Raw genomic sequence first — 25092 nt, 5'->3', positions numbered from 1 at the left:
AAATTAATTTAAAAAAAAATCTTGTTAATGTATAACATTACAGATTATAAGTAGTGTAACATATCTTAAAAATAATAAAATTATTGATTATTAATATATTTATTTTATGCGTATTTTATTTAAATAAAAAATAAAGTTGATTTTTTTTTATTACGACAATTAAAATTTATTATAACTTAAAGTTGTCAATGTCATAACTTGTTCATTAAATAGTATACTATTTGTATCATTAAATTTAAGTATTTCAGTTGTTATTTGATACTATTATATTTATTATTTGCCGTTTTATTTTAACAAATCAAATGAATACATAATTTGTTTAGTTATAATGAAAAGCACTTTTGGTATAACAAAATAGTAGACAATAAAAGTTGGCGCGTGTTATATGTTATTAGATGTTTATAAATAGGATGTTTTCATTATGTGATATGAAATGTTTTTCATAAGGAGATGAGAGAGAGAGAGAGAGAGAGAGAGAGAGAGTTTGGATGAGATAGATATGGAAAGTGTGGGCAAAAATACACTTAAAGGCCTACACATGAAAGCCAAAGAAGTAAACCCTCTATTAATAGACAAAAGCTCTTTACATCTCAAGACTTTTAGATGCGCTCTTCAGAGATGTTTTTATCTACACTTTTGTGGCACTGGGAGAGAGTGTTAGGCCTGTTAGTCGATAACCCAATTCATTTGAATCTCTGTGAAAAATAAACTTAATTTAAGACCTTTTTATCTCTGTCTCTTTGGTGTCGAGTCATGAATGAGATTTATTGTCATTGTCTCAAGTGATACAATGTTTAGACACACGGAATAATAATCAATTAGATTGTTAGTGGACTATGAAAAACATTGCTACCAGTGCTCAAACATTTAGTACTTATCCGGGAAGGAGAGCCTCAACAAGTAATGACAAATGTATTCAATTGAGACAATATAAGCACCAAAGTTGGGCTTCAAGTAAATTCAATGCATTCCGCAAGAGTTGGATCGGACTTTTTGATAAGGTATTCAATTGACAATTATATACTCACTTTTAAATCATTTATTTAATCATAAAATTGATCACAAAATTAACAGTAAATTTATTATAAATTATATAAAAACTGTTTTGACATCAAAGTGTTAAAAAGTCTGACATTTTCACATATTTAACACAAACTAAGCATTCATTTGAAATAAACATTAGATTTTGTTTTAATTTGATGTTTCTTATCATTGAAATAGACATTTGCCGTATCAATGAGTGTATCGTTTACTATATCATTACTATTACTATAATTATTGCTGAGCATATCATATACTTTATATAAATACAGTGTTTGTTATTCAATGTGTTTTTAAACAACTTTTTTTTTGCTCTCACGAGTCAGTGATAGATATAGTAATCGTAGTTAAAGTAGTAATTTAAGTAAATAAAACATTTCAGTTAAATGAGATTTATATATATTGAGTACATTAAACTCAAGTCATTTTTTGTTGTCATTTATATATATATATAACTTCTACAAAATAGATTTTTTTAGATAAAACATATTTTGTCAATTTTAAGGTCATTATTTTCAATAAAAGTATATATAAAATGTTACAATAATTCTCAATTATTGAGAAAACAATAAATAGCATTGTTCTTAAATTTATACAATGAATAAAATATAATGTACTATTGTTTAATAATATAAAAGTGAATATTAAAGATATATATATATATATATATATATATATATATAAATTTAAAAAGTGTAAAAAATCTTATTTTATACATTTTAACTATCATTCTTGATATACATTTCGCAAAATATACTATTTTGAATGTCTCTAAAAATATCGCTTTTGAAATTATTTTGGTTTTTTTGCAAAAAAAATATATAATCAGATTATAAAAATAATAATTTGAATTAATTAAAAAATATTCAGTATAAATTAAACTGAAACAAAATATCTTTTGTTTTATTATAAATGCTAATAAAATAATTTTTATAAAAATTGAAAAAACAAATTATTATTCATTTAATTAGTGAATGATTTGAAACTCATTAGAGATTTTTATCTAATAAGAAAATTTTTAATCTAATTATACATTATATGCCCGGTTGGACATAACATACCTAATGTATAATGATGTGCAAACTATTTTGTTATGGAAAATAAAATAAATGATTCAAATGATAAAATAAAATAATTTTAAAAGACAATAAAAAGCTGACGATTGCACAGCAAATAAAGACAATCATTTTTAAAACAATTTTTTATTATTAATGAAATGACATTTATTTGCATATTTGTGTCAAATGAAAGTTTTGATGACATGTGAAATAGCAATCATATAATGATAATTATTATACTATTATAATGTCAATCATCTTCACTCAACAAACCTATTATAATATGTATATCCTATGCTTACAGTCGAGGGTTAACAACCAGACAGAGTGGCAATACATAGACGGCGACACCTTTTACGGTATGGCGAGTGCAGCGATGGGAGCACTGGGAGGCCATCACAGGCTCGACAGTGAACCGAACTTCACTAATGCATCGATCGGTGGCTCACCGCTTGTGTTGAGGTCAGCACTCGGTGTCATTTGCTTAGGCATTACATACACTCATAACAACAACAATACAATACTCTATACACAACACAACAACACACCTACCAATTGATTGGGTTTTTTACACCAATTTATTAACTATTTATTAATAGTCTTTCGATATTATTATTATTATATATATATATATATTATATATGTTTGCAATTTTTTGATGGTATTTACAATATTATTAAAACCAATTGATATCACAAGTGATTTGTATGTCATGTCATGTCCTCAACACTAGTCAGTGACGTAAGTCTTTGCCATTAATTTTCATTTTGATTGAAAATATTTTCAATACTTTAATAATAATTATATTATTGTTATATTTATTATAAAAATAGATTTTATGTTTTATTATTATTATTATTTAAAAATTATATTATTAATAATAATAAAATTTATTTCTATTAATATTGTCATTTAAATAGGTATTGTATTGTATATACTGTTTATATATGATATAAATATTTGTTATATTTTTGAACACATTAGCGATAATACCACTAATTATCGACTCGTGTTTTACCAACCAATTAGTTATCGTTTTAAAAACAAACCAAAAAATGTTATTACTTTTACAATTTGTGATTACGATAACTGTTATAATGGTTGGCATTCAGTGTTTAACCAGTTTTATATTATGAGTCAACACTTTGTTTTAAACAAAATTATATATATTTTTAAAAACGTTTACATAAAAAAAATAACAATACGTTTACAGTGTTATTGACTTTGAATGTCAATTGAGATATTTATTTATATTATATATCATATATTTATTACATTATTATATTTATGAATTTTGTTTTTTAATTGGGAAGTGATGATTTTATTTTGAGACAAATGTAAATCAATTTGATTTGATGCCAAAATATTACTAAAAGTTTGTCATATAATTTTATAAATAAGATAACACAAAATTATTTCATTGCTAAATATATTATTATTATTTTTTTGCTAAAGAAGACTTCTAATGATTATTGACTTCAAATATATACTGAATTTAACATTAAGTTATAAATATAAATTTTATATAACTATATACTAGATATAAAGTATATTTTATTGACATTTATTAAAAACTATTTTTGTTAGTAATTATAGTATTTAATGAGATTTTTCAAACATTAAAAAGTTAGAAAAATATATCTATGAAATTTTTAAGTGTTAACAAATGGGAGCACAATAAATATATTTTGATTTTTGATCATTTTTAATAATAATAATAATAATAATAATAACATTATTATTATTATTATTATTATTATTATTATTATTATTACTCTATAGAATCTGATTGAATAATATTTTATGTATTTTTGGTTATATAATATTGTTTGTTTTTTTGTGGGTATTTTATTTGTTGAATTCAAGTTGATTTTATTGACATTTTTTTCTAAAAAATAGTGATATAATAAAATTAGATTTATTTTATAGTTTAATAAAAATATTAAGGTTTAGATTTATTTGCGATTATCTATGAATGGCAAACCATTTAGTCGTTTGAGTCATTGATCCAATAAATTGTATGAACTGTTTGCCCAAACAGTAGTCACAAACAAAGACCACTAAATAGATTATAAATGATTTCAATTAATTTATGATTATTTCACTAAATTTATATAATATATAGTATGTTATACGTTATATATAAATTATTTTTTTATCAATTTTAAATTGCTATTTCTGGTATATTTTACGACATAAGTTTCAAATATCATATATTTATCTCTTGTTATGAATCGACAATCTTTTAATGGTCTAAAAATTTTAAACAACAAATTTATTAAGTCTTACTCGCAATAATATTTAATTATTTTCGTTTATAAATTGCTATTTTTGTTGTTGTTGGTCACAATATAATTTCTCAAAATTAGATTTATTTTCTATATATTTTGTTAATTATATAAATATACAAAAATAACTTATATGTTTTTAAACATATTAAATAAAAACATTAGCATTTTAATTATTGCCACAAAAAATGAGTTTATTAGCATAGCATTTCATAATTATTATTAAATTTGTTTTTTATTTATTTATTATTTATTTATACATTTGATTTTTATGTAAGCACTGTAATTATTAAGTAGAAAATTATTTTTAATACAATTTATATTTTTCGGGTAGTTAATTAATTTGGCGATAAAATCGACTTTAAATTTGGAGTATTTTTTGTTAATTTTTATTTTGAAATACAACCAAATATCATGAAATGAGAGATAAAAAACTGCGACAAAAATCCAATTTCAATGACTGTTTCGGGAGTGAAAACTATTTAAATTTAGTAATAATTTTGTTATTAGTTTTTTAAGTCACAAATATCTCAAAGTCCTTAAAGTCATCAAATGAAAGACACGACATAAGAGTTAGTAATAGTTTATCTGTATTACAGAGTTTTGTATATTTTGGCATTTATTGTGTTGTTTTTTTTGGTTCATTTTTAGTGACGGAAAACGCTTTTTATAACTTTTTAAATCTCTTTATTATTTATTCAATATTTCGGTGATGTCTACAAATAAAATATTAATTTATAATTTAGTTATATAAATAATTAGTAATAATAATAATAAATAATTATATACCACATGATAATATAAATTATATATACTGTATATATGCAATATAAATAAAATTACAGATAAATGTGTTATTAGTCAGTAAGTGTTGATGTGCTGCTCCACTACTGTTTGATTTGAAGGCCACAACAAACTCAATGAAATATACAAATAATATTAAGTATTTTGAGATGACTTTGAGGTACAACTCTTGCAATCTCACAGTTATTATAAAGTATTATATATATTGAAAAATAAGTTTTATATCATTTTTTTCTAAAAGTATATTATATTTGTAGTGTTGTTTGGGATGCCGTCAGTTGAGAGATGATGTGGGAGTTTTCAGTATAACTGGTTTGCAAAACATTGACAACCAGTGTTTGTTTGGCACTCCTGTAGTTTTCAAACAGTATGCCAGTACTCACTCTCCACTAATCATTTTATATCCAAAAACACTACTTGTATTCATAAAAGTTTTGTATTTTATATATTCAAAAGTTTTTTCTATTAATGTTTTTACCCAAAAAATAGTGGGCTTTATAAATATGTAAGTAAATGATTAGTTGAGAGTATAAAACATTGTTTTTATGATTAAATCGCCTCCAGATATGATATTTCAAATGCTTGAATATAGAAGTTATGAATGATTTCATAACCATTATTCAGTCATCAAAAACAACAAAATATAATCATTTTTGGTGTGAAATTTTGTTACAAACGTCAAAACAATGTACGATAATTGTGTGCTCTCTATGACTATATTTATTGATGATATTTCATTAATATACGTGAATCGATACAATAGTTTGATTACTTAATCCTAATTTGTTTAAATGACAACAAAGTGGTCAAAACAATGCCAAAGTTATCATTGCTTAACATAAACTGTTTCACGTGTTCGCATCACTTGCAGCGCTCCTTCAGCTCAATGTATGCCCTGTCCATGGATAAGGGTATCTACTCGAGTGAGGAAAAAGCGACCACCAGTTTCTGGTATCTTAAGATACCTAACGGAAAGTCCAATGCAGTGAATCCATTGAAGATTGACTCCAATTATTTGTTTGAAATGTTAAGGTTAGCTTCAAAAAAAATCGCATCATTAGATTAATTGTGTGTTACATAAATAACTGTTTATTTTGTCACATAATTTATAATTGTTGTTAATTAATAATTTATAAAAATGGTGTTATAAATAGTAGCGGTTTGTTATTAATGTTAAGACAGTATGAAAATAATGTATTGAATGTGCGAAACATATCCCAAGAATTGGGACATTTGTCGACTATTCAGAGCAAAGAACTGTTTGAATAAGTTTTTTGTTGAAACACTTAATACTTGATAACTAAAAGAGATCTAATCTCAAGAATGACTTGTTCTTCAAAAAAAGTTATCCTTAAAAAACAAGACTTTCTTTGGGTCAATGAAAGGGAGTAAATGTTATGTTAGTTAAAAGTTATCCGATTCCTCGCGTAATCCGATTTATAGTCTTTTTTTGTTTTGTTTATTGTTTTTATGAAATTATTTTTTATTTTTGTATTTGATATTATGATAAAACAAGTCATTAAATATCTATTTTTTGTTTTTTTTATCAGTCAGTTATGTATATGATATGTTTTGTCGGACAATATACTATTATTATACTGTATATTATATATATATAAATGACAAAAGAATTTTGTAATGTGATTAATATATAGTTTAAATTAGATAATAATTAAATTTCCTGACTATCACGTCATAGCCGACAAAGATATAGATTAAATTTTACACAAATTTTAACATTTGAAAGCTTATCTGTGTTTAACTAAAAATGACATATTTTGTTAGTATATATTGTTAGTACGGTAGCTTACAGTATACTTTATTATATATTTATTGTATATTTATAATACTTAGATTTATTAAATAAGATCCGAGACTAGCATTTAAAGTACTATAAAATTTAATTAAAAATTATAGTAAATTTAATTCATGACATAATTAAGTTATTGCTCTTAAAGTTGTTTTATAGCTTTGCAATCTTATTTGAAGACTACATACACTCTTTAAATAAAAACCTCAAAACAGTGGTTTTATGGATAAATAACACAGTTATCCCTCTGGCCTTCATTTGTATAAAATATATTAATTTAAGTAAAAAATAATAGTTTATTATAAATATTTTTAGTAATATTAGTTATTAAGACTAGTATTAATATTTGTAATTCATATTTGAGAGCTTAATAATAATGTTAATTTAATTCATGCATTGTGTGCTCACTTATAAGTTAAATATATAATTTTAAGTAATTTAATTTATGTTTTGCTTTCATATTAATTGTTTTTACTGGTCATTGGCTCTGAAAAAGAGTTGGCATTTTAGTTATAATATTTTTAACTTATAATACATAATTTTATTTTGATTAATATTATGTTTATTTATTTATGTAATATATACACTATATATATTGTTTTGTTTTAAATATGCAGAATATATATATAAGTTAAGTTTAGTTTGTGAATTTGCTAACGAATGGCATTTTTAATTTACATATGACATGTATAATAGATAAATATATTCTGTAAACAATATATACTTTACTATAATTATTATAATATATACTATTATGCAGAATATATACGTTTATACTACTATATTATAGTATAATATATTTTGAATTGTATAAAATTAGTATTTTTAAAAAGTTGTAAGTATTGAATCCAACATTTAATTTTAGTTCCGAAATATTTTGCGAGTTATTTTTCATTGTACCACAAATAATATAAACTTGAATGTAATTCAATTTTGATGTGTTATATTTAAAATGATGACAAAACGATATTTTAGTACATTTTAAATGCACTTTTAAACACATGAAATGAATTGAATATAAAAGTAATAAAAATTGGTTGAATCACTTGTAGACTTCCTCTATAGATAACAGTTTCATTGTTATTATTATTACTACTATATTATTAAATACTGTTATTATGACATCTCTAAAAATTTAATAATAAACTAATTCTAAGTCTTATTATTGATGCAATTGTTAAGTAATAAATTACTTTTTTATTATTATTATTATTTTATTAATTTTAATCAATGCATATGTTCTTATAAAAATTTGAGTTGAGTTCACATTTAATTTATTGGTTTGTTTTAATTAAAAAACAACGAATTTTATATTTATGTGATATTTATAATAATACTATACAATAAAAACTACTTTTATTAATTATTGGGAATATCGTCAATAAAAAAAATTCAATACAAACCTTTATATCTTTGAATAACTGTAAACTAATATTTCATTACCGGTCTATACATTTGTATGATTTCATACAACAGTATTTTTAAATGCATAGCTTTAATAAATAATTTATATCCAAAACAAATCAAAACAATTAAATACATCATAAACTGTTATGAACTGAAAACATCTCTTTCCCATAAAAACATTGACGAGAATTACTACCAGTAATAAAAATGTTTCAAAATTATTATAAACATAAATATCTGTTTTTATTTTTATTTAATTGAGAAAAAATATTTTTATTTATATTTTCTTGAATCATTAAGTGTCTGTAAAATAAAATGAGAGGGGAATGTGCTTTTAAAATGATTATAAGATATATATTATATAATACTGTTTTATAAAATAATGAAAAGTTCAGAATATTTACAGTATATATATATATATATATATATTGTCCAAAAACAGTTGCAAATTTAATATGACTTTATCATAAAACAAACTAAAAATAAAATAATATAAAATTTTGTTAAATAATATCGCAAAAATCAAAATTTGTTTATTCACATTTGACATATTTATAGATAAATACTATTTACATTTGTTTACTGAATAGTTAATATAATGGTAGTATAATTGTTGAATTCAATAATATTATAATTTATGACTTATTATTTGATATTTGAATAATAATAATGTGTTTGATTTAGATATATTCAATTACTGTTGTTATATGGCTTGTATTTAAGTCATACAGTATATCAATGTTAAAAATGTTAACAAGTTTTTATCAATTTGACAGTACTTTTTAAATATTACATGTTTTTAAAATTATATATTTTCAGAAAATATAAATATAAAGTAGATTTATTTAAATCAAGTTTTTGTGCGCAAGTATATAAATTTTTAATTATTTTATATGATTAAAAGATTTTTTATGAATTAATTTTTGTTACGTCAACTTTGACATTAAAAACATAAATTAATTTGATTTTTTTGTTGAAATATCATTAACTTTATTTTTTTTATCTTAAGTCTAATATCAAGCATAAATAAAATATTATTTTTATAAATTGTGTTTATTTTTAGTAATTTAATCCATGATAATTGTAAAACATTATGTGAGATAATTATTTTGAAATAAAGATATTACTTTAATCACCAAAAAGTATAATAAATTTCAATCATAAGTATCTTATTAAACAAAACCAAATTAATATTGTATTTATGAGTGAAACATAATTTTTCACTTAACTAACAGCACATAGTTTTCTCATGACTTTCTCCTCAATAGTTGTTAACTCTTGAGTTTATTCCCGAACCAAATATATATATACTATATATACTAAACCGTAATAATAATAATAATAAGGAAACAGTCATTTAGCGCCAAATGCGTGGGAATACCAGTCCTTTTAAATGCATTGATATATAGTTTTTGATGGCAATGTCTGACAAGTCTATATAAACTAAACGTTTAATTTATTATAACTTTCTTTATTTTATTATTATTTAATTTGATTTTTTATTTTTATAATTTGTTTATTTATTGTTATTATATGTTGTTGTTGTGATTTTGACCATAGGATGCAAAATGGGAACTTCATTACAGACACGGATAATATTAATAATAATGACACCGATAGGAATGCTGGCCAATCACGTAACGGCAAACACTGTTGGTTTGAATGCAACCAACAAATGGACACAATGGACAAGATAGACAAAAACACGTTTAAAGTGTACCTAACAAATGGTAATTACAATGTAGTCAAAACGGGAGATGTTACCGATGTCCGCGGCATCGCCTCACTCATCACTAGTCGACTGTCCTCAGACTCCAGTAAACGCTTTTATGAAAGCATTTACGCCATTCGTTTGGCCAGAATTGGTGCACCCGATGACCATATTTGGCTTCATCCCGACTCATCAATGAATGAGGCACTCGAACAGCACAACAATTTACTGGATAGTGAATGGAGGTCTGACACATACCTGTGCTTTTATACTATTTTATATTATATCCATAGAATATTATTCTATGTAATTATACTAAATTAATACATTTACTATTAGCTAAATTTTTTTATTCTTAATACATTTACTCTAATATTATTTTATATAATATATTTATACTCTTATGTTAAATACAGTATTTATTGTCTATAGTTAAAGTACCGGTAATATTTAAAGTAAAACAAAATAAAATATAAATTATAGTCAATCAAGTTTAGTTTAGTATGTATTTTTAATTTTAGTATTTATTGTTAACTGAGGGATCGGCAATAAAATAAAACTTGAAGAAAATTAAATTGAATGGATTTGTAAAATATGATTAACAAAGTGCATATCATTTATTTAATATAATATTTAATAGCTTTGTTAAAAAAATAAATATTTTTTTATGCAATTAACAAAAACTATAACATATTTAAACATTTATTTCTTTTAATTATAGGTATGAACTGAGGATACGTTATTTCCCGTCGACTATAAATGATATTTTGGTCAAAGATAGGGTTACTTTTCATTATTTCTATGATCAGGTTTGACACCAATTTATAATTAATTTTATTATTAGTCATTTATTATTCATATTATTTTTATTAAATTTATGCATAAATAAAATATAATAATTGTGATAATATGTTTTATCTGACGATTGTTTGTTTGGTTTTATTTCTATCAAACAATTTTCAGGTCAAAAATGATTACTTACGGTTGGATATACCGATAGAGCTTGACTTAGCCATTCAGTTATGTTGTCTGGAAATCCGGCATTTTTTCAAAGACATCACACATTTTGCTTTAGACAAGAAATCTAATTTTGAAACTCTTGAGAAAGACATAGGACTTCACAAATTCCTGCCATCAAACATATTAACATCAGTTAAGGTATGCTATCGTAATACTAGTCAATAAATAATAAATTAATGATTTGATATTTCAATATTTTTTTATTAAACTTTTTGTTGTTGTTGTTGTCGTATAATTTTGTTAAAATTAAAACATTATGTGCATAGCAGCGATGAAAATCTTATATTATTAATTTTTTTTTAATTTTTGTAAATAATGTCATATAATGACAGCACAAAGCATTGAGAAAAGCCATTCAATCGCAGTTCAAGAAAGTCTCGACAATGAATGAAACTGAATGTATGCTTAAGTTCTTTGAATTGGTTGAGCCGTTAATTCACTACAAACAGGAATATTTTAAGTGTGCGTTAGGGGTATGTCTTCGTTATTATTAAATTATTTTATTTTTTTATTCATTTATTTTCCATACATTTATTAATATAATATATTTATTGTTTACATTTAAAACATTTACCGGTAATTATGAACAGACGGGTTGGAGTATTCCCGTTCATTTAGTCATTGGCTGTGATCTGGGTATTGGTTATGTCACTGACAAGACAGGACCGGTATGTTTTTTAAAAAATTATTTAATATTAATAGACCTATTTATTTATAATCTAATTGTCATTTCCACCTTCAATTGCCATTTATAGCCCACACAAATGGCACAATTTCAAAGCGTTCAAAGTATATGTATAATCACAACAAATAGCAATGAAAGCAGTGGTACTCTGCAGACAACAAGTAGTCAATCAATTGTTAGCAATAAATGTGTTCTTCAGCTTAAGATTGCCGGTGCCTCTGAAGTATTGGCCATTACCTGCTCGTCAAACATTGTCGCCGAAAATATTGCGAACCTTATTGACGGTTATTGTCGTTTAATCAATAATACTAACGATTCATTTTGGTTACGAAAAGGTATTTTATTATATTATTATTCTCTTATTTATTTTAAAATTAATTTATATGTTGTATTAACTAACATCTGAATTAAAAATTATTGTATTTTATATATTTTATTATATATTGTATATACAGTACAGTATATATTCAAATACAAAGCTAAACAAATATTAAATATAGTTTCTTGTTTATTGTGATTATCAATTATATATGTTATTAATTAAGCTCTAATCGATTGCTTCAATCAAATTTGTATTTTGCATTTGTTTTTCTTTGATTACAAGCCTTTCCCACTAAATGGAAGTGCAATTGCAATGATTGCCCAAAAGGTGATGTCTTTTAAACTAACTTTTATAAGCAGTCTATAAGTAATATTTTATTTGTTTGTTTTTTAATATTTAACAATATTTTGTTTCTTTTATATTAATATATAGTTTGTTAAATAAAGATAAATTTATTGATTTTTTATTGATTCACAAATAGATATAATGATAGAAAAAACAAAAAATTTAAAGAAAAAGATAACGACTGAAAATGGGGACAAAGATTACGCTGAAATAGTAGACGACGGCGACTACTCGACACCCGCCGGGAAAGACTACGAATTGTGTCGATTGAGATTAAATTTGGACGCAATTATAGGTGAGGGACAGTTCGGTGATGTGTTTAAAGGTTCGTATCGAACCAAAGACGACCAAATAATAGCTGTGGCCATCAAAACGTGTAAAATTGAAAGCGAGGGGCAAATGGGTGACAAGTTTTTAGAGGAGGCGTATATAATGCAACAGTTCTCACACCCGCATATTATACGACTTATTGGTGTTTGTTCCGATTCGCCCATTTGGATAGTCATGGAATTGGCCAAACACGGAGAGATGCGGGCATTCCTCCAAAATAATAAGCATCGACTGAATTTGGCTACTCTTATATTATATGCCTATCAACTGAGTACAGCTTTGTCTTACTTGGAAAGTAAAAAGTTTGTGCACCGGGATATCGCCGCTCGCAATGTTCTCGTCTCATCCCATAGTTGTGTCAAATTAGCCGACTTTGGTCTTTCCCGATGGGTTGAAGACCAGTGCTATTATAAAGCCAGTAAAGGCAAACTACCTGTACGTCTAGTGTTAGACATTGTTAGTATTATTTTTATATTAAATGTAAGTTTGATTACAATTAGATTAAGTGGATGGCACCGGAATCGATCAATTTTAGGCGTTTCACTACAGCTTCTGATGTTTGGATGTTTGCCGTCTGTTTGTGGGAGATATTAATGATGGGAACAAAACCATTTCAAGGCGTCAAAAATAATGATGTTATCGGAAAAATTGAAAACGGAGAGCGACTGCCTTTACCGATGAACTGTCCGCCGAGAATATATAGTTTAATGTCTCAGTGCTGGTCATATGAGCCCTCGAAAAGGCCATATTTTAAAGACATTAAACAATTACTATATGAAGTATATTTAGAAGAGAAAACTCAATTAGAAAGACGTGATATTAGACGTGATTTGCAATCAATATCCTGGAGTTCTTCGGGTTCTGAAGAACCGCCGCCAAAACCTTCACGATTTGGTGCAGAGATCCACTCTGAACCCAATCCTTGTGTTGACGCATATATAGTCGCTAAAGATCCAGAGGTATGTTATTTTCATTTATGTTTTTTAAAATGTTGATTACTATTATGTAATTCAATTTTTGTTACATTAAATGAAACATTTTAAAAGTTATATTATATAACTTATACAGTATAATAGATTTTTTAATATAAAAGATTTTATAATAGATAATTCGTATAAACATTTTTTATGAAATTTTAGGTTGTTTTAGATTTTTGATAATTATTAGATAACATTTTCAATTAGAAATTTATAATATTTAAAATTAATTGCTATATCGTACATATAAACTAAAATGTGCCAAATTATTTGTCATTTTTAAATTGAATTTTCAAATATTTTATGCTTTTATCAATTTAAATGAAATTAATAATACTGTATTTAATATCGTTGTTTTATTTTTTATACACATTTAATAAGTATATGCATTTATATTAATATGTATGAATTATTAATTATTTAAAACTTTTCCTTTTTTTTATCATTTTATAATTTATTAAATATATTCCAAATATTTTAGTTTTTCAAGTTTCATTTCAAAAATTATATTATAAATTAATAATTTTAAATTCAAAAAACAAAATAATAAATTATTACATTTTTATTATAGTAACATTATTTCAATTTAGAATTTATTTTGAACTAAAAAAATTATGATAAATTAATTTATACATGTGACTTATTTTTATTTTTAACCCTGATACAAAAGTTAAATTAATATTTCAATAATTATATTAATATAATTTTTAATATTTATTATTAAATTATTTATAAAAATTGTGAATGTTTTAAATATGTCATAATAACTAATAAGATATACTACCATTTTAATAAAGATAAAAATGTTTTATGTTTTAACAATTAAAATGCTTTATAATTAGGTATTGGCTCAATTGATGTCAGAAAACGCTCATTTATTACCCCCTGCCTGGGCTTATAATGCACCGGCTTCTCCAAGCAATACATTTGCGGTAAATATTATTTTTTATGATAATCATATATATATATATATACAGTATATATATATTATAAATACATTAATTTATTATTTGATTTGAAATGTCTTGTAATACAGTTGTATGAAAACTATTACAATTAAACAGTTATATTGAATATTTTGTCTTTAAAGTTATAAAAACATTAAAAAATACTATCTATTTATCTTTCATATGACAAATGATTTATATCTAATGGTTAATCTTTTTTATTTTTAATATTTAGTTTTTCAATAATATAATATTTTAAGCGTATTGTTTTAAAATATTTGTTAAAATATCAATTTTAAATTTAAGTCATATATAAGTATCAGAAGTTATGCTTGAAGTTGAATTAAAGCAATATTTTTACGTTTATATAAATTTATTTTTATTTTATGCGGAAATTTACCCAAATATTAATACTATATAATACTGAAAATATGTGAGATTTTGATATTACATTTTGATAATACATTTTGATAAAAGAATGACATAAATTAATCTAATATAATAATTATTGGAAAAATATATTAAAATCATTTGATACCTTATAAAATTTATTTTAAAAATAAATATAAAAATATTTTTTATTATACTGTATTTTTATTTTTGTTTTGTTGTGTATTTTTATATGTGACTATAAAAAATATTTTTATGTTAAAATTTAGTTGAATTTAGATTTGAATTGAATTACTTTTTATTTTGTTTTAAGTTTCATTTTTTTAATTTATAAAAACTTATTTTATTAGAAGAAATACTATTTTTGACATAAATTTTAAGTATATTGTACACAATTTTGTTGAAACATTGAAATTAATGAAATTATTGCTATTGAATCTTATATACTAATAATTATAACATAATATATGATTTTATTTGAAAGGTGTGTGGGTTTATATATTGAGGCTCTGTGTTGGCTCTAATTAATATAAACTCAATTTTAACGCTAATACTAATATAAAATTATTAATAATGATTAAGCGATTTAACATTTATTTATTATCGAATATTTATTAAATCTTTCAAATAATCAATAGTTGAATAAATTACTTTCATTTAACATTGATTGCCATTAATCATTTATGTAAAAATATATTATATTAATTATGATATATAATTGATTAAATAAAAACTAAGCTATTTGTGAAAAATATTAAATTTATAAATAAATAGTCTTTCGTATAAATAGTGTAATGAATGGGTAGTTGTGTTGCATAATATGCCGTTCATTATTTCAGGTGCAGAGCATTGCCACCAAAACTGTGAAAAAAGAGAGTCTCTGTTCCGCATTCAATACTACCACTTCTTCTTCCAGTTCTACTACAACCTCTGCCACCGAAGTAAAGGTGATAATAAAGGATTTACAAATCAAACCCATTGTTTTGCATGCATTGATTCAAATTTTGTTTTTTAAGTTTCATTTTATATTATTATGTAATATTAGTTGTTGTCCATTATATATATATATATATTGGTATTATGTTTTTCTTAATTTATTTTTTTGGTATAATTTTTATTTTTGGGGTTTAATTTCTTTTATTTTCCATTATTTTTTTCTATGATTCTATTATCTGAAATTTGAAATAACATTTTATATTATTTTATAAATACTTTTTGATCAGGAATTGGCCGAAAAGGCTGAGTTAGACAAACATTTGCTTGAAGTACGACTCAAACAGCAGAGACAAGAGTCAGAGGAAGACTCAAAATGGTTGGCAAATGAAGAAAAGCAATTACTGGCTTCAGTCAAACGGTTATCTGTTTGTGACTCCGAGCAGAATAGCCACGAACCCAGAGGATCGCCCATTAATAATGCAGTCATTGACTATAGTAAGTCATATTCGTCTCACTTGACATCAATTACTCGTTGGTCTATAATTATATCAACTAATGTTGTTTTTTATTTAACAAATTACTTAACAAATCAATCTTAATGTATGTTTTTTTTGTCATCTGAACAGGTGTGCCATTAAGCCATTCCAAACCCATAGCCAATGGGACCAACAATTCAAGTACTTTAAGTACATTAAGTAGTATATCGATGGCATCGACCAACACATCCTCCAATACACCATTAGATACTCAGCCGACCGCTGATATCGACCGCACCAATGATGAGGTCTATAACTACACTATGAATGTTGTCAATGCGGTTAGATTTTTATTACAAGGGGTACAGGAGGCCCGGGTCGACCAGTATATCGACTTAGTAAAGGTTAGATAAATACATTTTTACTCTATTTAAATGATTATTTAAAATCTTAATTTCGATTTTGATAGGCTGTTGGTATTGAATTGAGAGGATTGTTAGCCAGTGTTGACGTATTGTTCTCAATGTTGCCGGTTTGGGCCCATCGAGAAATTGAAATGACACATAAAGTATTGAGCAAAGATATGGCCGGTTTAGTGCAGGCCATGAAATTAGCCCAACAGTATAGCCGAACTACTGTCGAGAGTATGTATAGATTTAATTTTAATACTGTAATAAATATATTTATTTTATATGAAAATTTAGGTGAATATAGAAAAGCAATGCTAGAATCGGCTCATATTCTTGTGATTAATTCAAAGAACTTGTTGGACACTATAGATCAGGTTAGGCTTCGGATGGTCAACAAACACTTCATAGACTCCATGTCCGGTATTAACGCATTGTCTTTAAACGGCACGTCACCCGACAGAGGCATTGGCGGTATCGATGAAGAGTCACCCGATATGTTAGAAAAGTCGTTGAGTGATAATAGCAGTTATTAAATGACTTATTTTATCCAAAAAACATGATTTTATAATCACATCATTTGCAAAATCATTATTCATATGTAACGATCAAATAAATTATAAAACACATTAACTTATGTTTTTCTAATAACTGTTGAATTAAATTGAATTAATTAATACTTTATTATAATTTAAGCCTCCATTGTATTAATACACTTTTGTAAAATTAACATTATAATTATTATTGTATTATTGTATTAAATTACTAACTTAAGTCATTTTATAATGTAAAATATAATGTTAATTTAATGAATAACTGTGACTATTATTTGAATTGAAATTTTATTTGACTTATTAAAAAGTGATAGAAACTGAAAACATTATATGAATTAATAATAAAAAAATAAGATTTATTTATAAAGAAAATAAAATTTATTTTAATAAATACCGATATATTAATAGATATAAAACAATTGTTTAGCCGACGGCATAATTAAACAACAAGAGCGCACAGTTATCCCTTGAGTGAACACACAAAACACTATATTTATTCAACAAACGGGAGGAAAGGGAGGACCAGTTTGTTGGCGGAGAGACATTGCTTCACATGTGTTTGACAGCCAATGCATTCAAAATTATAAGCATTGTATTCAATGAACACACACTCACACACACACACTCTCTCTCTCTTTTTCTCTCTCTATGTGTTATCAAACATCAGCTGACATTCAAACTGTTAGATAGTATGCCATTCAATACAATACAAAACAATACAATTGAATACAAATGCATAACAAATGTATGTTTTTTACCCATATTTTCATTTAATTCTATCGATTCTATCAAAAGTATATTTCATTTGAATTAGTTTTCAATTATTTAATAATAATATTATAATAATTGTTAAATAAAAGTGTTGTTCAAAACAATGACTGTTAAGTCAAATATCAATCAATACAATGAAGACATACAATGATTATCAAAGCTATTGATCGATGACTTCTTGTATTTTGAAAGACAACAGCACTCGACATACAGTATTAAGACAACTATCACTTCAATTGATGCCATCAATTGATTAACCGTTATGTGATATATTTTGACCAAAATATTGATGACCACATTATCACCGACCACTGCAACTGAAACCAAATATTATTGACATATCATATGCCGAAGATATCAGTGACCACTTTATTATAATAAACAATGAGAAGAGTCATCTTAAGACGTCTTAAATATCTGTTATTTGTTCCCATTTTACTCATTGCATTGATTTCATTCATTAAAATCAATTCACATCTCAATAATGACATTTCGGTAATTATTTTTTTATTACTAATTAATGTTTTTTTAATATTTATGTCTCAATTGATTGCATTAAAACTGTTTTTTTTTTGCAAAATATATATTATTAAGACAATTAAATGCAATTAATTGTATTGTAATGTATTTATTATAAAATTGAAATGATTTGTAATAAATGGTTAGCAAATTGTTTGATATAATATATTATATTAATTTTTGATGTCAAATGATATACACGATTATAAATGTTTGAAAAATATGTACAAAACTAATGATAGCATTAAATTGTGTTCATATTTATGACAATTAATTACAAATTGATGTGAATTTTTGATGTTATCTTCACATATATTACAAAATAATTTAAATGTTTTTAAGACTTTAGTCTCAAATGAGTGCTTAAGCGATGCCTATGTCATTGAATTTGCATTTTATGTCTGAATTATGTTTTTTAAGTCCAAATACCTGTTCCCAGAGCCACATCCCAGTCCACACAATCCAGTTATTTAAGTAGTAAATGGAAAAACTTATTGTTACTATTGTTTGACAAATACTAATACATAAATAAATCATTTTTTCCGATTGCTGTGAAATTACACACTATTTATTTTTTCTGCAAATAAGTATTTATATTAAAAATACATTAAATTTAAATACAATGACATTTATTGAGAGTATATTTAAAAATATATTTTTTATTTGCTTTTTGATGAAATAATACAACGACTTGACATTGATATTGATATTTAGAATTAAAAAGAAAATGTTAACAAATTTTTTATTGATATTTAGCACCCATTCAGTGAAAATATATTCTAAAAATAAAAAACAATTTAACATTTTTGAGACATATTTTCAGATGAGTTGGAATTTTTGCAACAAATGTTTGTATTGAAAATAATATATAATATTTTTACTGATAATAATAGCTATGAAACTATGCAAACAATTAGGAGTCATTAGAAACGTCTGTCGCTATTACTAATGCTAATAATAATAAAATTAATTTTTATTTATTTATTTTTTTCGCTTCACTAACATTTGCAAGATCTCTCTCTCTCTCTCTCTCTTTCTTTCTCTCTCTTTCTCTCTCTCTCTTCTCTCTCTCTCTTTCTCTCTCTCTCTCTTTCTTTCTCTCTCTCTCTCTCTCTCTCTCTCTCTCTCTCTCTCTCTCTCACACACACATACAAGTTTGATGAACCCTTTATAACAGTAACAGACCTTCAAAAAAAACTTCAAGGCATGTATTTTTAGTTATAATTTGCACGAATAACTAACTGTATAGCACACGAATATAAGCATAAAAACTAGTTTAACTTTTTAAAAATACCTCAACATTACACTAACTAAACACTATACAGTAATTAACATTTTAAAAAAAACTTTTTAAAATTCTGTGCATTTATTTTTGTAAAATGCATAGGAAGTCAATCACATTTTGTTAACAGCTTTAATAAAACAAACTAATATTGTTTTTTTCATTGCATTGTATTCATTATTTTTGATGACTATCAGGAAAATAAAGCACTTCGACTTAAGAATGATTATGTGGTACCACAGCCACAGACTTCCAGAATTAGTAGCTCATTGACCGAAAATATTGACGATAATAAGGTATATTGGAAGTACTTCAATGAGAAAGACTATATATCAAAGGCAACTGTGGCTCCAATGGGTGACGCATACGTCAAGAATAAGTTTAATCAGATGGCCAGCGATCGACTGACCAGCAATCGGGACATTCCTGACACTAGACATTATGGCTGCTATTCCAAGAAATATGACGAACAGTATTTACATCCGACAAGTGTTATCATAACGTTCCACAATGAGGCCCGATCTACACTCTTGAGGACTATTGTGTCGGTACTTAATAGAAGTCCCGAACATTTGATTCGAGAAATTATTTTAGTCGATGACTTCAGTAATGATCCGTCGGATGGCGAAGAGTTGACAAAAATACAAAAAGTTAAAGTCATTAGAAATAACCGAAGAGAAGGATTAGTCAGATCCAGAATCAAAGGCGCCGATGCGGCTATCGGTCCAATACTTACATTTTTGGACAGTCATTGTGAATGTAATACAAATTGGTTGGAACCACTACTTGAACGCGTTGGTCAGGTATAATGTAATTTTTAATGTTTTAAACTAAAAATTTACTTAACAACTGTCCAATTCATTACTAGAATCCATTTGCTGTCGTCTCTCCCGTTATCGATGTTATAAATATGGATACCTTTCGATATATTGCCGCTTCTTCTGAATTAAGGGGAGGTTTTGATTGGAATTTGGTTTTCAAATGGGAATATCTTCCTCAAAGTGTTAGGAACGCCCGTAACAGTGACCCAATTACACCAATTAAGTTAGAATTTGCATATTATAACTATAATAATTAACAAACATTTTGTTTTTATTTTTTTATAATTATTATTATAATTACAGAACTCCAATGATCGCCGGCGGACTGTTTTCAGTTAATAAAACAACATTTGAAACTTTAGGCAAATATGACACACAAATGGATATATGGGTGAGTACTGTGTGGCCAAATGGTTATCCAATAGTATTAAATTGAATATTTATAATGAAAAGGGAGGAGAAAACTTAGAAATATCATTTCGTGTTTGGCTTTGTGGCGGACAACTTGAGATAATTCCGTGTAGTCGTGTCGGACATGTCTTTAGGAAACAGTAATTAAATGATTTAACATTTAATTTAATTATTTAAAACTAATTTATAGAATTTGTTTTCCAGACATCCGTATGTGTTTCCAGGAGGCAGTGGAACAGTATTTGCTAGAAATACAAGGTTTGGTTATACAAAAGTTTTTATTTACAGATAATAATATATTAAATAAATTAATAGAAGAGCAGCTGAAGTCTGGATGGATGACTACAAAAAGTTTTATTACGATTCATATCCGGCCGCAAAGTTTATCGATTTTGGAGATATATCAGATAGAGTGGCCATTAAAGATAAACTTCATTGTAAACCATTTAAATGGTTTTTGGATAATGTTTATCCAGAACTGGTAGTTCCGCAAAAAACTGAGCCAAAATCAACTATTAGTCAATCAGATATGTGTTTGGATACATTGGGCCGAACAATGGGTTATTCAATTGGTCTTTACAAATGTCACGGTCAGGGAAACAATCAGGAGTGGCAGTTCACTAGTGATGGCTTTATTAAGCACAACAATCTTTGTTTAGCAATTACCGGCACCAAACCTAATCGCCCGGTGCTTCTTATTGATTGTAACGATGTTGATAGTCAGGTACACCTAATTGTGTTATTTATGTTAAATGATTGGACTAAACGATTATAAAAAATTATTTTTTCAGAAATGGAGGAAAGTATTTGATAAACATATTCAACATAAGACAAGTAAGTTATGTCTTGACTCCCAGCGCTCATCACAACTGGGAATAACTGCTGACAACTGCGATAACAATTCTAAGAGTCAGTTCTGGGAGATTAAAGCAATTTAAACAAACAGATTGTCAGACAAACTATCTATTCATCGAATTTATCTTTTTAATAGTCATTTTGGATTAGTATTTATATACAGTATTAATATATTAAAATTATTTATTAGATATTACTATACTATTATTGTTACAAAGCTATAAAATCCCAAAAAAATATCATTTTTAATGTTATAACAAAGTTTACCAAATCACACTGTTTATAAAAAGTTTATATAATTTATTTTATTTTATCTTTTTTTAAATATTAAGTTATTTTTAATAAGTTTAGTATTTTATGAGTTATATAAGAATTATTTAAAAACATTAGAGTGCCTTAAAATAAGCACAAAACATAAGCCAAATGTTGTAAACGTTTTTTATATATATATAAAATTTAATAGTAAATTAACAAAATTTTGTCAATTTTTGAATATAAAATTTAGATGAGTTGAATGTGAGACAAAATGGTATAGTATAAGTAGGACAGGTATGTAATTAACGACAGGTGCATTTACCTTTTTCCTTAAACCATTTACATCCGAGTGTCTCTCTCATAGACATTCGTGACTTTTCCTGTGGATCTAATAGTCTTTCAATTAATTCCTTCAAATGTTTGCTAAAGTCTTTAATAAATCGATTGATGAGATGGTTTGGGTCCTCCTGTTCCTTAATCATACCTTTCGGTCCATATTTTTTGCCAAAATGAAAGGGAAACTTATTGTTAAGCATAGCAAACAAGACGACACCCATTGCCCAACAGTCAGCCATAAATGGGTCGTATTTTTGTTTCATAACTATCTGTGGGCTATAGTATGGTTCAGTGCCACAGAAAGTTTCGGATAGAGTGACTTCATTGGTGTTCTGATCCCACGACACTTTGGCGAACCCGAAGTCAGTAAGTTTGGCCACATTCTGGTCGTTAAGCAATATGTTGTCTATCTTGATATCCCTGTGCGCTAAATGAACTTCTGTGTGAAGATAATTGAGACCATCTGCCACTTGACTAAACCAAATGTATGCCTTTTCCTCAGTGAGTACACCGTTTTTCTTAAGGTAATGAGCGATATCTCCATTTCCTGCAAACTCCATAAATATAAATATCCTTCGATTAGATCTAAATATGTCATAGACTTGTATTATGTTCTGGTGTTGGACTTCAATCATAGCCGCCATTTCTCTCGGAAGGAACTTCTCCTTAAACTTTTCCGAACACTTCTCCAGATTCATCACTTTGACGGCAACCAACTCATTGTCTTTAGTGCTCATGGCTTTGTACACCTGTCCAAAGGCACCGGCACTCAGACTCTGCAATATTTTATATCCTTTACGTTTGAGAACAGCAGTTGTCTTGTCGTCAAACGTCTCGACTTCGGGTTTTGCCATAAATATTGTCTATTTAGTAGTTATTACTTCAAATGTCAGACAATAACTTATATTTCAATTGCTTTTAATAATCTATTGTAATGTATATATAACTGATTTTATTTAAATTTATGGTTAATTGTTTGAATGTACTAATGGTTTAAATTTTAAAAAATAAATCAAATTTATAGCTCGTGTTAAATAAATTGTTGTCATTTCAGACACATTTTATCATATAATAATTGTTAACACAATTGCTATGATTTAAAAAAACAAATTAAAAGATTTAAAAAGTTTTTATTATAACTTTATAATTTATATAATTTTATTATAATTACTTTAAAACATTAACTTACAAGTAATCTATGCTTTCTATCAGTATTATCATTAAATTTAAACATTTAATCGGGTGCTCAAAATGACTAAATTATCAGTGATGGGAGGGCCCCACTCAGCCCACGCCAATGCAGTCTAGTCCCGGCTTATCATATTTACAGTACTGTATGTATGTGCACACAGTGCGCGTGTGCACAACTTGATTACAACACGTGCTTCAAATGATATACAATTTGATTAAAAATAATTAAATATAAATTTAATAAATAAGTTGTCATTTGATTGATTGGATCAAACAAATTGATGTCAACTAATAATATGCAAAATAACGACTAAAAGAGTTAACATTTAGTTAATGATCTCTTCAATCAAATTATTGAAAACAATCCGATTATTTGGTCATTCATTGAGGTCAGTGTCGCGTACGGCCCGACACCCGAACCGAATGGCAAATATTAAACCCCAAAATTGTGACTTCTTTCTTGTACTGGATTTTGAGGCCACTTGTAATGAACCAAAACAAATGGATCCGATGGAGATCATCGAGTTTCCCGTCATTAAAGTCAATGCCCAAAACTTTACCGCCGAACAAACTTTTCACCGATACGTCCGACCAAAAGTTCATACAAATTTGACACCGTTTTGCACAAAATTGACGGGAATTATGGACCATATGGTGGCCAATGAGCCCACATTTGATGTCGTATTCGCCGACTTTCAGCAATGGCTACATTCAGTTGGTCTCATATGCGATGATCTTCACAGACCTCTCAAGAAGTTTACATTTGTTACTTGTGGTGAATGGGATCTTCAGCTAATGCTTCCCTCTCAGTGCCAACTCTTGAATCTCAGAATACCATTGTATTTGAGGACTTGGGTTAACATAAAGAAGTCTTACGCTAATCATTATAAACAATGGCCTAAAAGTTTAAGTTATATGTTGGATGAGCTTAAGATTAAACCATTAGGAAGACTACATTCAGGTATAGATGATTGTCAAAACATTGTTGCAATTATGAAGACTATGGCCAATGAGGGAGTTGTCTTCAAGAATACTAGTTCCGAGTGGTGATACTTAACTGCATTGTTATTTCAAACTTATTTCAATCATATTTAAATTAATCAAATATTGTATAATATTTATAAATATTAAAAATTTAGTTAT

The 25092-nt window shown here is 26.0% G+C and overlaps 4 protein-coding genes across 9 annotated transcripts; 3 read left to right on the top strand and 1 right to left on the bottom strand.

Moving 5' to 3' along the window:
* Nucleotides 1-665: 665 nt before the first annotated feature.
* Nucleotides 666-17650, top strand: LOC128952919 (focal adhesion kinase 1-like). 6 transcript variants are annotated; one of them, XM_054298389.1, is made up of 16 exons: nt 666-1001; nt 9969-10364; nt 10841-10928; nt 11083-11277; nt 11472-11612; nt 11730-11807; nt 11895-12159; nt 12429-12473; nt 12628-13256; nt 13322-13780; nt 14641-14730; nt 15975-16082; nt 16359-16566; nt 16698-16951; nt 17017-17191; nt 17252-17650. In XM_054298389.1, exons 1-16 carry the CDS (start codon nt 964-966, stop codon nt 17488-17490), a joined length of 3408 nt encoding a protein of 1135 aa, XP_054154364.1. In that variant the 5' UTR covers nt 666-963; the 3' UTR covers nt 17491-17650. The 6 variants fall into 6 exon arrangements, with proteins under 6 accessions (XP_054154364.1, XP_054154366.1, XP_054154365.1 ...); XM_054298391.1 differs by lacking the exon at nt 666-1001 and adding an exon at nt 2505-2561; XM_054298390.1 differs by lacking the exon at nt 666-1001 and adding an exon at nt 2542-2840.
* A 619-nt stretch (nt 17651-18269) lies between these two features.
* Nucleotides 18270-22323, top strand: LOC128966227 (polypeptide N-acetylgalactosaminyltransferase 2-like). The gene is made up of 8 exons (XM_054313064.1): nt 18270-18774; nt 20278-20883; nt 20949-21124; nt 21205-21292; nt 21355-21452; nt 21517-21570; nt 21628-22036; nt 22104-22323. Exons 1-8 carry the CDS (start codon nt 18664-18666, stop codon nt 22248-22250), a joined length of 1689 nt encoding a protein of 562 aa, XP_054169039.1. The 5' UTR covers nt 18270-18663; the 3' UTR covers nt 22251-22323.
* A 354-nt stretch (nt 22324-22677) lies between these two features.
* On the bottom strand, nt 22678-23685 carry LOC128952830 (testis-specific serine/threonine-protein kinase 4-like). The gene has a single exon (XM_054298281.1). It carries the CDS (start codon nt 23610-23612, stop codon nt 22725-22727), a length of 888 nt encoding a protein of 295 aa, XP_054154256.1. The 5' UTR covers nt 23613-23685; the 3' UTR covers nt 22678-22724.
* A 481-nt stretch (nt 23686-24166) lies between these two features.
* Nucleotides 24167-25089, top strand: LOC128952832 (ERI1 exoribonuclease 3-like). The gene has a single exon (XM_054298284.1). It carries the CDS (start codon nt 24283-24285, stop codon nt 24997-24999), a length of 717 nt encoding a protein of 238 aa, XP_054154259.1. The 5' UTR covers nt 24167-24282; the 3' UTR covers nt 25000-25089.
* The last annotated feature ends 3 nt before the right edge of the window (nt 25090-25092 follow it).

Source organism: Oppia nitens, unplaced genomic scaffold (assembly GCF_028296485.1).
Source record: "Oppia nitens isolate AA-2021 unplaced genomic scaffold, nextdenovo-longstitch-racon4-pilon3 scaffold1_pilon_pilon_pilon, whole genome shotgun sequence".
NCBI lineage: Eukaryota > Metazoa > Arthropoda > Arachnida > Sarcoptiformes > Oppiidae > Oppia > Oppia nitens.
This window is presented reverse-complemented; position numbering and strand designations above follow the sequence as displayed.